At 40.2% G+C, this 14,636-nt stretch overlaps 1 protein-coding gene across 1 annotated transcript in view; it reads right to left on the bottom strand.

The window, feature by feature from the left end:
- Acat1 (acetyl-CoA acetyltransferase 1) overlaps nucleotides 1–14,630 on the bottom strand; it is a 26,322-nt gene extending 11,692 nt beyond the window's left edge. The window contains exons 1-5 of the mRNA XM_010610634.2: nucleotides 14,481–14,630; nucleotides 5,459–5,506; nucleotides 4,209–4,326; nucleotides 3,833–3,928; nucleotides 3,514–3,614 (exon numbers count right to left, since the gene is read on the bottom strand). Of these exons, the coding sequence (XP_010608936.1) occupies nucleotides 3,514–3,614; nucleotides 3,833–3,928; nucleotides 4,209–4,326; nucleotides 5,459–5,506; nucleotides 14,481–14,552 (435 nt within the window). The 5' untranslated portion in view covers nucleotides 14,553–14,630. The remainder of the gene's footprint in view (nucleotides 1–3,513; nucleotides 3,615–3,832; nucleotides 3,929–4,208; nucleotides 4,327–5,458; nucleotides 5,507–14,480) is intronic.
- Nucleotides 14,631–14,636: the final 6 nt, after the last annotated feature.

Below are 14,636 nucleotides of genomic sequence, written 5' to 3'. Positions count from 1 at the left end.
TTTTTTTTTTTTTTTTTTTTTTTTTTAGTTTAATTCCTGGGTGGATGCCTGCATTGTAAATTACTTATGGCAGGTAGCTTTACTGCTAGTGTTTAGAACCCTTAGGAAATGATTACTTCTCAGGTCTTCCAGGTATAGTTGATTTTCGGCTTTTGAGTCTGTTGCAAGATCCCACCTCTTCAAATTATTGGGGCTGAGCAGTTGCTGCCTATTCTGCTGACTAGCCCGATTCTTTGCCAGTAGCCTATAGTATTGTTTATGAGCCTTTGGCAATCTCAGTCTTGACATACCAGGAAGAATGAATAATTAGAACAGTTATGTCACCTTGGCTAAAATAGTACAATCAGTAATAAAAATAACATCATACAGCCTAGAGACCTGGTAACTATTAATTTGCCACCTTTAACTCTATGAACTATATTTGTGGTTAAATAACAAAATGTAAAACAAACCAGAAAATCTACTTCAGGATGTGTCTGGTAGACAGGGCGTGTCACTGATAATGGGCAGACAGGGTCTAGATCCCTGTTGATTAATCCCAGCAATCCAGCCACAGATTTATAGCAGGCTAGTGGAAAATCCTAGCTGCATCTTTAATTCAGGCTGGTTTCTGGCTGTGAGGCTGGAACCCAATCTTTTTAACCTGCAACACTGCATGCTTCCTGCTGGCTTGAACTTGACTTCTTGACATCCTGACAACATGAACTTGGTTCTGCTTCACCCCGACACTGGGAGCTGCTAGATGGAGCCAGCCCTCAGTTGCTCAGTTGGCTTGTCTCCAAGATAGCTACCAGCCAACAGCCCTCTCCCTGGGGACATTTGAATCAGAACAACTCATCAGCCACTGCAGTCTACTTCACTCACTGCTCCATTCCCCTGATGTGTTACTCCATGGTGGCTTCTTGGGTCACCAGTAGTCACCTTGCATCTGCAGTTTTAAGCCACCCCTTCCACAAAGTGAGTCAGAGCTCAGAGAGAAAATGCTGCTTCCCAACTCCTCCTTCTGTGTTAAAGTTTCTCTCTTCACTCTCGTAGCCTTCAGTTCTCTCTTCCAGTCCATTCTGGGTCCTAGAGGACCCACTTTCCTCCTCCTCTTCCTCACGTTGCTATATTCCAGTGTCTGGACACCAAATCTCAGGCTGTTTCTCTGTTGTTCACTACACCACCATCTTCCCAGAAGTAATGGCCACCCAGAGTAGGATGTGCAAGAGTATACAGTCTGTCTGCACCCTGGAGATCTTAAGAATCCAGTTGAAGGTCTAGAGCTCACTACAATGTCCCCTGCAAGTCTGTATCAGGAAGCCAATGGGTCTGGGATGGAAGACTAGCTAAGTTCCTTTGGGGCCAGAGACTCATGTTTTTATGCCCTCAGCAGCTACTTCATAGAAGTTTAATACATACTAATTAATTATTACAAGTCAACAAAAATTTACTTACATTATAAGGGCTAATTTATAACAGTTTACTACAAAGCATTAACGCAACCAAAAGTAATGCCATTTACCACACAATAAAAAGAAACAGAAATTCTTCAAACAAACCTAAATATTTTGCTTATTCTAAAATATGACAGGGCCAGGGGTTTAGCTCAATGATGCCACTGCCTGCCTCACAGGCACAAGGTCCTGAGTTCAATCCCCAGTACCAAAAAAATAAATTTAAAAAAATTTTTTAAATATGGAGACTCTTAATTTCTTATCTGTTTTTTTCACTTATTGTGAAATGGTTCTTCTAGTGTTTATGGCAATAACAAATGAAAGAAAAGGCATCAATTATTTTTCATTATAAAAAACTGACTTTTCCAAAACTACAGATAAATATTAAATAATTCCTTGTATGTCTGTAAGTCATTATATACACGCACAAATGAATCAAATAATACTAAGTATTTCAATATAGCATTTTCTAGAACACCCAATAAATCAATTAAGATCACTAAAACAGTTTGGGAGTATCTAAACAAATCTCATTACCATTTTTCATCTGCTAGTTTGACAAGAATTTGATAACACCCGATGCTAGTGATTATAGTCAAAAAAAGCTCACAAAACTTTTCAAGTATAGCTGATATAACTTATTAGTAAAATATCAAGTTTTTAAGATCTCAGCACTTTTAGGAGTTTTTCTAAAAAGACTTGGGCATAACTCAATTTTTAGTATTTTATTTGCTACCCTATTGCTACTTACTGTCATATACTCAGGTAGAAAGAGGCAAAAGATTTTGAAAGAGGCAAAAGGATTTGAATTAGCTCTAAACTTTTTCCTCATAACTACTACACTTGGAGTTGAATTGTGTGTGTGTGTGTTTATCAGGGTTGGGGATTTGGCACTGCACCTGCCTCACAAGTGCAAGGTCCTGAGTTCAATCCCTAGTACCCACAAACAAACAAAAAAACAAATACATCAGGAGCATTAAAAACTAAAGAAGTGGAGACCACACAGATGCTCATTCAGTAAGGACCTGTAAATATGCTACTGTATATTTATTCAGTTCAAACAGAATGTTATCCTATGTGCTAACAGCTTTCCAAGACATTAAGTGTCACATAGAGCTAACTGGACCCACATTTCTCTGTTTTCAAAGAGCAGTTTACATCTTCTACACCATCTGAATTTTTAGACACCTTACAACTGACTTACCCTGGTAGTGTTAGACCTTTGGAATGCATACATTAGGAGTGCTTTCTTACTTTGGTCCTACAACTTTATGCTTCACCTTCTTCATTAGAAAAAGGAGGGACCTGGGTCCATTCAAATATTAGTTGTAAATTTAGATCTAGTCTCCTAATGTCACAGCTTGTATTTGCTGAGTGGCCTCTCTTTTGGTCAGTCTCATTCAGTTAAAGACGGGCTAGATAAAGACAAGCTAGAACAAGGCCAATGAAAAGCCTGCAAACTTAACTGAATCTGGGCTTTGTAGGAACTACAAACCAGTTATCAATCCTGGACTCCATCAATGATCTGATCCTCAAGGTCAGCATTTGTTCTCCTTTATAATAAAAACGCTTAGCTGGGTGTAGTGGTGCGTGCCTATAATCCCAGCACTTGGGAGGCTGAGGCAGCAGAATCACTATGAATTCAAGGCCCACCTGGGCTACACAGTGAGACCCTATTTCAAAAAAGCAAAGCAAAACCCTTATTCTGGCAAATACAGAACTTGGTTTTTTTAATCATTTAATCTCAGAGTAAGACGACTAAAGGCTTATTTCCAGACTAAAATGCCCCAGCTGAAATAAGGCATTTATCCTAAGCACTTTAACCTATACTCCAGAGGAACTATAAATCCAGACACTTCTGAATACATGAGACAACACAGCAACTTAACAAGAATCTCTTTTTTTTTTTTTGGTACTGGGGATTGAACTCGGGTCCGTGCGCTTGCAAGGCAGGCCACCGAACCGCTGAGCTAAATCCCCGGCCCAAGAATCTCATTTCTAGAGCATGCTTATGCAGAATTTTCAGTGTCTTTTAAAACAATATTATAATTAATAGATAAAATGATGATGATCTTACCTGATGTCCACACATAAGATTCTGAGAGGCCATCATGATGGCTTTCATTCCTGAAGCACAAACCTTGTTTACAGTGGTACATGGGGTAGAAATAGGTAAACCTAAAACCAACATATATCACACTTCTTAGAAATAGAGATACTCATTTTTCAAACATGACTGTAAAATGTAATACAATAGAGCATGTTACTATAATCAAAATTTCTACCAATATCTATGCAAGCTATATTATGCATTTCACATTTTATTTAAATTAAAATGACCTCTATTTTGTCATCTTGAACATTCTAGGTAAAAAATAAAAACGTATTCCTGGTACCTGCACCCAACACTGCTTGCCTTGTAGGGTCTTGTCCTTCACCTCCTTGTAGAACATTTCCCATATATGCTTCTTTCACTTCTTCTTTTGGAATCCCTTTTGAAAACATCAAAACAGCATTTCCAATTTTTATTCAATTTAATAAGTGATTACCTAATAAATAGGATATTACCTAGCAGGAATGATTTCTTGTCAGTTTTGTGTTTCATTCCTCAGTACAAAGACTTACAAAGTCTTTACAAAGGATTTCAGAAATGTAAGCATGATATCATTTCTAAGTTACATATACAATAAGTACAAAATAAGTGTACAAAATAAACACGTGTTCCAATGAATCATTCTGCGCCCCAATACAAAAAGCAAAGCACCTACTAACCTGCCTTTTCAATGGCTCCTTGAATTGCAATGGAACCAAGCTGAGGGGCTGCCAGTGATGAAAGGCAGCCTAGAAAGGATCCAATGGGTGTTCTTGCAGCACTTACTATGACAACTTCCTGGCCAGATAGAAGATAATAAAATTACTGTAGGTACTTCACCCAAATTATGTTTCATTAAATAAATATTCACATGATATAAGCAAGAGGCTATTTTTATGAATGAGTAGTTACCAAAGATTAATCTGTATCTAATGAATGCCAGCCCTTTATGATTTAAGACCTAATAAAACCTAGAAAAATGAACTACAAAAACAAATGTGAAGATCCTTCCTAGTTCTCCACAGTTTTGAGGCCAGTACCTTAAGTTTCAGTTCTACTGCTCAGTAAAAAAATTTAAGAAATAATCACTTTATTCTTGTTAACTACAAAATGAACAACCTTAACTAAAAGCTTCCTTATGAAAGGGAACTCTAAATTTAAAAAAAAAAACGAAATAAAAGCTCTCTTAAATACTGTACCATAAAGTCCCATTGTATCAGTTCTCTCCTCACACTTGTCTTCCACAAATTCTTATTAAGCTTCTAGAATAATTACATAGAAAGATACTACTAATTTAGGAGCCTTTTACTACAAAGAGAGGTCCCCTCAGAAAGCACTAACCAGGTGACAGGATGATGGCCATTCTTATCTAATCCTAGCTGGTCAGTCCCTCTCTTCTAGAATCCTCCATGTGGCCCCTGCATTTGCCATGCAAAATACAGTAACAGTCCCTGAGAGTAAAAAGAACAATGACTGCCCAGTTTTAGAAAGTTGTTTTATGACAGGCTATGGAGAAGTAAAAGGAATTATTCAGGAACTAACAAATTTGGCCAGGGATGTAGCTCAGCGGTTCGGTGGCCTGCCTTGCAAGCGCAAGGACCCGAGTTCAATCCCCGGTACCAAAAAAAAAAAAAGAAAAGGAACTAAAAAATTTGTTTTTGATAATCTAGGAGTTTAATTTAACATTTGAATATTTAGCTATTCCTAACCATTGCATAATCCTGTGTTGATCTTCAGATAAGCTCAAGTCAGAGAATACTTTGTGAGTGTGTGTGTTACTGGGGATAGAGCCCAAGGCCTCACACTGCTAGGTGAACATTCTACCGCTATATCCCCAGCCCCTAAACTCAAGTCAGAAATGTGTGCATTTTTATCAATTACATTTTCTTTAAATTCTTGAGATTTTAAGGCACAATTTAAATTTACTTACATTCAAAGTAGGTTTTGATACATAATTTCGCTCCACATGTCTTATTTCCTGTAATATAAATATGTTATAATGTAAAAAATACTAATGTACACAATTTCTTCTCAATGATGAAATTAGTGATTTATTTCTGCCTCTGTGCTGTTTTGGAGGTTTTGGGCAATGCTGGGGATCAAACCGAAGCTTTGTGCATGCTAGGCAAGTGCACTACCAGTAAGCTACATCACCGTTCTGTACTTTTATTACCAAGTTTTCCACAATCTGCATGTATCACTTTCATAAATCAGAAAAATGGCTATGTTGTAATAAATACTACTATTAATATATACTGATTAATGTCACTGGAAATGTATGCCTTAACTTTTGATGAGTCTGTCATCTTAAAACTTCTTAAGGGCCAGGGATTTAGCTCAGCGGTTCAGTGGCCTGCCTTGCAAACACAAGGACCCAAGTTCAATCCCCAGTACAAAAAAAAAAAAAAAAAAAAACAAAAAAAAAACCTTCTTAATTACAATCTTTATACATTGACATTTTGTGCAAAAAAATACTGCCATTTTGAGTTAAATCTAAATTCATAATTATATAATCAGTATATCACAATATTTTCATTGCACGTGCACACACACACACACATTTTTTTAATCCAGGCATGGTGACACAGGCTTATAATCCTAGCACTCAGGAGCTTGGGGTGGGAGGATCATGAATTCGACACTAACACAGGCTGCATGCTGAGTTCCAGGCCAGCCCGAACTATACCATGAGACCCTGTCTCAAAAAAAAATTTTTTTCTTTAATAAAACTTCATTTCTCTTCATTTACTGACAGATTTCTCAGATTTATATGAAGGGAACACATCTCACATATATATAGCCTATATTACCAGATAAATTATCTATTAAGAAAGGGAACAGGAGGCTGGAGGTATAGCTCAGTAGTAGAGTACACTCCTAGCATGTGCAAGGTCCCAGGTTCCACATCAGCACCAAAAAAAAAAACCTCAGTTCTTACCACACCATTCTTAGCAAACAGTGCCAGCAAGACACATTCTGAAAACGTAGGGGCATAGTTCAGAGACCTACCTGATCTGAAACTGAAAGAACAAATAATAAAAAAATTTTATCTTGTGAGGTCATTCAAAAAATGACAGCTTATATTTAGAATCTAATCTTATTGACAGTTGAAAGTTATAGTAGGAATCATATCTCACAATAGAGCAAACCTACAAATATCTAAGCTTTCAAATGACCCAAAAACTTACCTTTTCAGATTAAACATACTTTGTCCTCACTGAATGATTAAAACTTTCAATTTATATGCACGAGAAAGCAGATTTGACATGTAGAGGTTATGAACAGGTATACAACTACTAACAAGTACCTCCTTGACATGGCTTTTTAAAAGTGTCTGGATGGAAACTATTTTTTAAAACTTAAGTACTTGGAGGGCCGGGGATTTGACTTAGTGGTTTTGCTGCCTGCCTCCCAAGCTCAAGGTCCGGAGTTCAATCCCCAGTACCAAAAAAAAAAAAAAAAATTAAGTACTTGGATGAGAACAAATACACACAAATGAATGCTTAAAGAGCATGTTTTTCTAGACAGAAGAACACAGTTTAATTTTTCAGTGTTAAGATGATGGAATAAGTCATTTTTATGTGAAAACTTAAACAACTTTACCGTAAGAAATAAGTATCTAGTCTGGCATGGTGGCGCATGCCTGTAATGCCAGCACTTGGGAGGCTGAGGCAGGAGGATCACTGTAAGTTGAGACCAGCCTGGGCTACATAGTGAGTTCCAGGTCAGTCTCAACTACATAGTGAGAACCTGTCTCATAAAATAAATAAATAGGTATTTGTATTTTTGTTGTTTTTTTTTTTTAACAGTGTCTCACTATGTATTTAAGGCTGGCCTTGAACTCATGACAATCTTCTTGCCTCAGCCTCTGGAATGCTGGGAATATTGCCTTAGATTGGGCCTGGTTTGATCTGATTTTAAAATGTCAACGTTACAAATATTCGATGTGACCTGTATTTGACAGAGGTGGTTCACACAAGTTGGTCAGGGAGAAGTGACTAACATGTTTGCAATTATTTGACCCTTCACTTGCTTAAGAAACATTTTGAGATCACTTACCTTAAGGCATCACATGGACTTTTGTGATATGCAAAATACAGACCTTATACTCAAGCAGTATCATAATCTTCCAAGGGAGAAATGTTAAAATTATACATATATGTAATCCTTAGAACTTACTAAGAACTACAAGAATGTTATAATAAGATATCCCCTAGGTTCAAGGTGAAAGATTGTATTTGTGGGGGCAGTGTTGAAACAGTCTTGCTATACAGTTCAAGCCACCCTCTGCAATCCTGTCTCAGCCTCCCAAGAGCTAGGATTATAGGCACATGCTACCTACCACACCCGGCCAGAGGAGAAAAACTTCTTGGTACTAGTCAGTAATTTCATTTATTAGTTTATGTTTGTAATACATGCTAGTTATGTTCATTTTGGGGAACTCGTATGTGCATACAATATATCTTGATCATTTTTTATCCCTTTACCCATCCCAACCTATCCCCCCTCCCCATTCTCTTCCCCCTTTCCCAAAAGTTTGTGACTCCCAGCTTCTCTCCTTTATTTTACTCTATTTATTTATATTTTAGGTTTCTCACATAAGAGAATTCAGGCGATATTTTACTTTCTGTGCCTGATTTACTTAACAATATAGTCTCAAGTTCCTAGAGCTCCACTGAGGAAGTAGGAATTCTACATGCATTATGTATAAATTTCATGTTAACAAAATACATGTTACTTACTGCATCAGAGTAACCCATGTTTGTTCAGACCCTAAAGTGAAACTCATCTACTACCTCTGTCTATTTGTACCCCCACACACTGTGCTAGGGATCTGATGCAGGGCCTGATAGACAAGCCACATCCCCATCCCCTACACATGAAATACTTAAAGCTTGCAGGGATTTAGCTCAGTGGTTCTGCCACCTGCCTTATAAGTACAAGGTCCTGAGTTTGATCCTCAGTACCAAAAAAAAAAAATTGAAATACTTAAAGCTTGTCATTAGATTAGGAAGGTCTATGTTTTTACTCTCTTGAGCTTTATGTGTCCCTCAGGGGACAGTGGCCCTGGCCAGTAGACATATGTGTGCTCAAGTAGGCAGGTCCCACTGCATCTGCTCAACAGATGTGCATCTGAGTCAGCTGTGCAAAAGAAGCACACCCTTCACACATCGTATACAGTAACTGGTGCCTATATATGACCTACTTAGAAGGATGGTACCACATTATCTGTGCTCTTGCTTTGAATAAAAGTACCTATATATAGGGTGGGTATGGTGGTGCATGCCTGTAGCCCAGTACTCCGGAGGCTGAGGCAGGTGGATCACTGCAAATTCAAGACCAGCCTACATAGCAAGACTCTGTCTCGACAAACAAACAAAAAAAGGGTTCCTACACATCATAAACATGGCTGTCATTGCCCCTCAAAACATAACTCCCTTCTTAAAGGGATCCAGAAGGTGTAACCCTACATATCCACAAACGGACTCCTCTATCCCCCTGTAGCCAGCTGATGAGACCAAGAATGGACTGGATTGACTGCAGCTGCCATCTAAGAGACTGGCTCATCTGCTGATAGTGGGAACCTGAGCTAGAGTCACAAGGAGCTGTTTTCAGAGAATGAGTGAAGGTGGTATACTTCAAGAGTCAAAGGAAGACACCTCGGTTTTCTCACTCAGGTTTTGGCAAGTCCAGCCACACCTTATTTCCTTTGAATGTCCAAGAGTTTTCCTCTTGTATCTCTCCAACAATTTCCTTTTCTGGGCTGGAGGTGGAGTGGAGGGGATGTTGATGTGCCTAGCACATGCAAGGCCCTGGGTTCAATCCCTAGCACACATGTGCACTCTTAAATCACAAACAAGCCTGAGCTAGTCTTGTGAGAGTGTTGTTTACTTAGCCACTTGTAAGCTTCTATCTAGTCCAGTTTAGCTGAAGCTTCCCTGGATCTCTCCACTTTGCTTTGAATCCCATCTCCAGTTGCCTTTCCAAAGCAGCACATCTTCAGTCATTATTTCCTTCTCATATCATTTCTCACTTTTACTTCTAGATCACTCCATAAGCATGCAAAGTCCCCCCATCTAGAAAACAAAGGCCAAGACTGGTAGTACAGGCCTGTAAGGCCGGCACCTAGGAGGCAGAGGTTGGAAAACCAGGAGTTTGTGGCTAGCCTGAGCTGCACAGCAAGTTCCTGTCTCAAACAAAACAAGTAAAAACAAATGTCCTTTGATCCACATTTCAGCTTAACCTTTACACCATTTCTTACTTTACTGTTTTCATTCAGAGTGACTTTTGTCTCTAACCCTTTACCACTGTTGGCTCTGAGCAAGGTCAATATATTTGTACAGCAAAATCAAATACTTCACAGACTTTGAACCAGTGGTTTGTGAAGTCCGGAAATGTCTCTGAAGTCATGAGTGCTAGGCTGAGAACTATATAGCCGTCAGGCAAAAAGCCCTGTATAATAAATATTTATTCATAAGCAAACAACATAATTGTTTTTGTACCAGGGATCAAAACACAATTTTTTTTTGGTACTGGGGGTTTAACTCGGGTCCTTGCACTTGCAAGCCAGGCCACCAAACCACTGAGCTAAATCCCCAGCCCTCAAAACACAATTTTTATGGAACATATGTAAGCATACATATGATAATAAATATATACTGTATAATAAATATATATATGGTTCTCTTCACAATTCTGTGTGCTTCACCATACCAAGAAAAGCCATTAATATTTTTAAGGTATTGAATACACACATTGGTACAAACGCATATTTCTTGTGTGTGTGTGTGTGTGTGTGTGTGTGTGTATTCACACATCAAAAAAAAAGTCTCACTATAATCATTTCAACCCCTCAAGCAACACTGAACTCAACTTTCTTTAGGAAGTATACAGAATAAGGCCGGGGATTTAGCTCAGTGCTGCTGCTGCCTGCCTCACAAGTGCAAGGACCTGAGTTCAATCCCTGGTACCAAGAAAACAAACAAACAACAAAGTAAGTATACAGAATAGTTAAGAGCCTCGGCTTCCAAGCTGAATACTTTCATTCAAGTTCTTTGGACTCACTTCACCTTGGGTTTCTCAGACACTCTTCACACATTGTAGTGAGAATAAAATGGGGAAATGTGTAGAATCACTATGGAAACTCTCTTACTGGTTTCCATTGTTAAGACCATGCTGTGGTTTCCCTCTTGCTTCCCCAGTTATATTTTGTACCTTTACCATTTTACCCTCCTTTTCCCAACCTCCAGTGCTGGAGTGCCCAGGACTCCATTCCAGCCCTTTGTTATTCAACTCCACTACTTCCTTAGATAATCACAATCTGGTCTCAATCCTTAAGTGGCACATATGCAGATGGCTTCCAAATTTCTCTCTAGTTTGGACCTCTTACTTGACCACCAGTCAGGTACTCAAGTGCCAACTTTACAGTTTCAAATGAATGTCTAAGTCATCTGTCTCAACTTCCCCTATAGGAAACCAGTTTCTTCTCATTATTCCCTACTTCAGGTACAAAATTACCCTTTATCTCAACCCCTAAAATAAAGATATTCTATTACAGATACTGTCGATGCTCCATTCAAGCATAAACTCTTCCATGCTGCTTACATTTATACTACTGCCACCAAATCCAAGCCACTGTCTTGCTCCGGTTTTGTATTTATTCTTCCTTCCCCTGACTCACCTCTTCACAGGCTACCCAGTTTCAGATAGTAAAGCAGGTAACATAACTCCCCTGCTTAAAACACCTTGGTAGTTTTCCACTGATCTTGGAATGATATCCAAATCCTTTCTTTACCTTCTCCTACAAGGCCTGGCCTGACCTGGACCCTGGTTTCCCTTCCAAAACCATATCACTCTTCCTTTGGGCTACTAACTGCCTCTGACCTGAACCCCGGCCCACCTCAGGATCTAGTCTATGTCATCAGCCGCTGATGGCTACCTTAAAAACACCACTCTGGTCCAGGGATTTAGCTTCGTGGTTCCACCGCCTGCCTCACAAGTGCAAGGTCCCAAGTTCAATCCCGGGTACTCAAAAAAGAACACTACTCTCAGCTGGGCATGGTGTTGCACCCCTGCAAGCCCAGCACTCAGGAGGCTAAAGCCTCCTGGCTGTGAGTGTGAGGCCAACCTGGGTGGCATAGTGAGTTCAAGGCCTGTCTCAAAAACACAAAAGTTAGGGGCTGGGGATTTATCTCAGTGGTACTGGCCTGCCTTGGAAGCACAAGGTCCTGAGTTCCATCCCCAGTACCAAAAAAAAAAAAAAAAAAAAAAAAAAAAAAAAAAAAAAAAAAAAAAAAAAAAAACTAAATCAAAAACCAAAAGTTAAAGTGGCTAATTCTAGGGAGGTAATAGAAGAGATAGACACAAACAAGAATCTGGACTATTTTAAAGCCAAACAGTCATGGGCATTATTGCCTGGTGGTCAGGCAGCTGGTGTTCACAGCCACCTAGCCAGCGACAGACAGAGCTGGAATTCTAAATCCAGGCAGTCTGACTCCAGAGCCCGCTCATTTTGGCTTCTATACTACAGTAAATATTTATTTTATTTAAAACAGTAACAAAATTTAAGAACTTCAGGCAATTACTCTGTCCAATGTATTGCACTGATTTGTAGTCATTATTTGCTTATATCCTTCACTGAGCAAGACCGTTGACACACTAAAACTCGGGTCCTTCCTTGTGCGTGTGAGGCAGGCAGCAGAACCACTGAGCTAAATAAATCCCCAGCCTGACACACTAAATTTTTATAGCTCCTTCGTGGACCTACAGAAGACAAAAAATCCACAGGTAACATCTGTGTGTCAAAAGTACTGTAAAAATCAGTGCAGCGAGCCTTTTCAAGTAAATATTTTAAGAAAAGCAAATCATTTTTAAAGTTTTCAAATTCTGATAGAGGATTCGCAAAACTCAAAATGCTTTATGATTATATATGTTATTTAAATTTTTTTGTTTTATTGAGTTTATTGGTACATTTTACATATACAGTACAGTATATTGTACCTTTACATGACAGGTGGTCTTTGTTCTTATTTTTTCCCCTTGTCCCTGCCCCTCCTCCCCTCCCCTCCCCATCTACAAACATTTTATTTCCATTTTTTTGTCAGTATATTGTACCTTTACATGACAGGTGGTCTTTGTTCTTATTTTTTCCCCTTGTCCCTGCCCTCCTTTCACCCCCTCCTCCCCTCCCCATCTACAAACATTTTATTTCCATTTTTTTCATTTTCTCATATTTGTTTATGTATGTTATTTATTTTAAAAATTTCTTTACATAAACCACATCTCAAATTTGCATTTCTTCATGTCTTTACAAATGTCTCGTCATATTAAAGTTATGCTAATTTCAATCAAAGCTTTTCATTTTAGGTATTCACTTGTTTTATGTATTTCAACCATGAAACTCCTTTGTTAAAATCTTGTATGACCACTCTGGTATGTTAAATATTGACACTTGACAAATTGTTGATATCAGTAACCTCTGTATGGGTTAAATTGTGTTGGGGGTTTTGTTTTGTTTTGTTTTTATGAGACAGGACCTCACTTTGTGTAGTTCAGGATGGCCTTGAACTCTATGTAGCCCAGGCTGGCCTCCCAGGATTACACCTAGCTAGAATTACACCTAGTCATACAGGTTGAACTGCGTCCTCCCAAAAAAGAAGCAATAGCTCCCAGTACCTAAGAATTTCACTTTGTTTGGAAATAGGGTCTTTACAGAGGTAAATGAGTTAAAATGAGGTCATTAGGGCAGACACAAATTATATAAAAGAGAATTAAATTATAAAAAGAAAAATTGGTGTGGTGGTGCATACACATAATCCCTGGTGAGTAGAAAGCCCCTAAGGAGGAAGAGGGAGCAGGGCAACACTGCCATCCTGACAGCCTCCAAAACTAACAGAGCACCATCACTTTAAGCTGCCCAGTTTGTGATATAAGCAGACCTAGGAAACTAATAAACTTTTCCAGACCCCCTAAGGGATAGCAGAAAACTGACCCCTTGCCCACTTACGGTGCTTACAATGCTCTCCCCTGCTCTTTACAAACTGCTCTTCATATGCTAATTGCTAAATTGGCTAACAGCCCGCCCAGGGGCAAATGGTATGTCAAAAGGTGACCGTAGAACATTCCTGCAGGAGATACGCAATGTGTTTGAAGCCTTGTTCTCCGACAGTTCTGTGAATGCCCTGACTTTTTGTTTAGAAAAACCCTATAAAAAGCACCTCCGCCCCTGAGCAGTTGCCTCTCTGAGCTACCTGGCTCCGGGAGTGCCGTCTGGCCAGACTAATAAAGATCTATTTACCATCCAGCCTGGTGTGTTCCCTCCTGGGTTTCTCGTTTCTCCGTCGAGCTCCCGGAACCTCGCTGGGTTTTAGGACCCAGCATCGTGGAGGCCTTTTCGGCTGTTCACGCTCCGTGGAGTGTGAGACTTTGAGTCTTACAGTAGGGACATTTTTTTAAACTATTACATAATGCCTAACTCTTTGGTACAGGGGATCAAACTCGGGACCTTGCCTTTTCGAGGCAGGCAGCGGAATCACTGAGCTAAATCCCTAGCCCCACGCCTAACTCTTGTAAGGCCAATGATTACCGTATGAAAAGAAATCTCTCTTGCCAAACATATTTTAAAGCGAACCTAGGAAACAAGTTTATGAGCCCGCAATGGGACGCGTCTGCAACCTGCAGCTCAGGCCTGACGTCGGATCCCGGGCCTTCCGGCCCCAGCATCCAACAGCGCCGACGCCCGGGCCACGGAGCGGCCGGACACAGACGCGCGCTGCCCCTACTCTGAGGCGAGGCTCCCTCGGGACCCACGAAGCGGGACGCGCCCGGGCCGCGGGGGCCGCTGGTCGGAACCCTGCGAGGCCTGAACCTTTCGAGGCGGAGAACGGACTCCCGGAGTCGTGGGTCCGGGCGCGGTAGGGCCTAGGCCCACCGGAGGTACAAGCCCCACTCACCTGCATCAGCCTCCGAAGCAGGGGGCTGCGCCCTCGGACACCGCCTCGCAGAAGTACTGTCAATACGGCCATGGTCGCGGGGCAGTGTTTTCAAGGGCAAAGACACTTCGGCGCCCTACTGACCCCTTCTCCTCCCATCAGCAGCCGCGGATAGGC

The sequence above is a fragment of the Fukomys damarensis genome, unplaced genomic scaffold (assembly GCF_012274545.1).
Source record: "Fukomys damarensis isolate Sample0158 unplaced genomic scaffold, DMR_v1.0_HiC HiC_scaffold_16, whole genome shotgun sequence".
Taxonomy (NCBI): Eukaryota; Metazoa; Chordata; class Mammalia; order Rodentia; family Bathyergidae; genus Fukomys; species Fukomys damarensis.
Note: the sequence above shows the minus strand (reverse complement) of the source record. Positions and strands in the feature narration are given on the sequence as shown.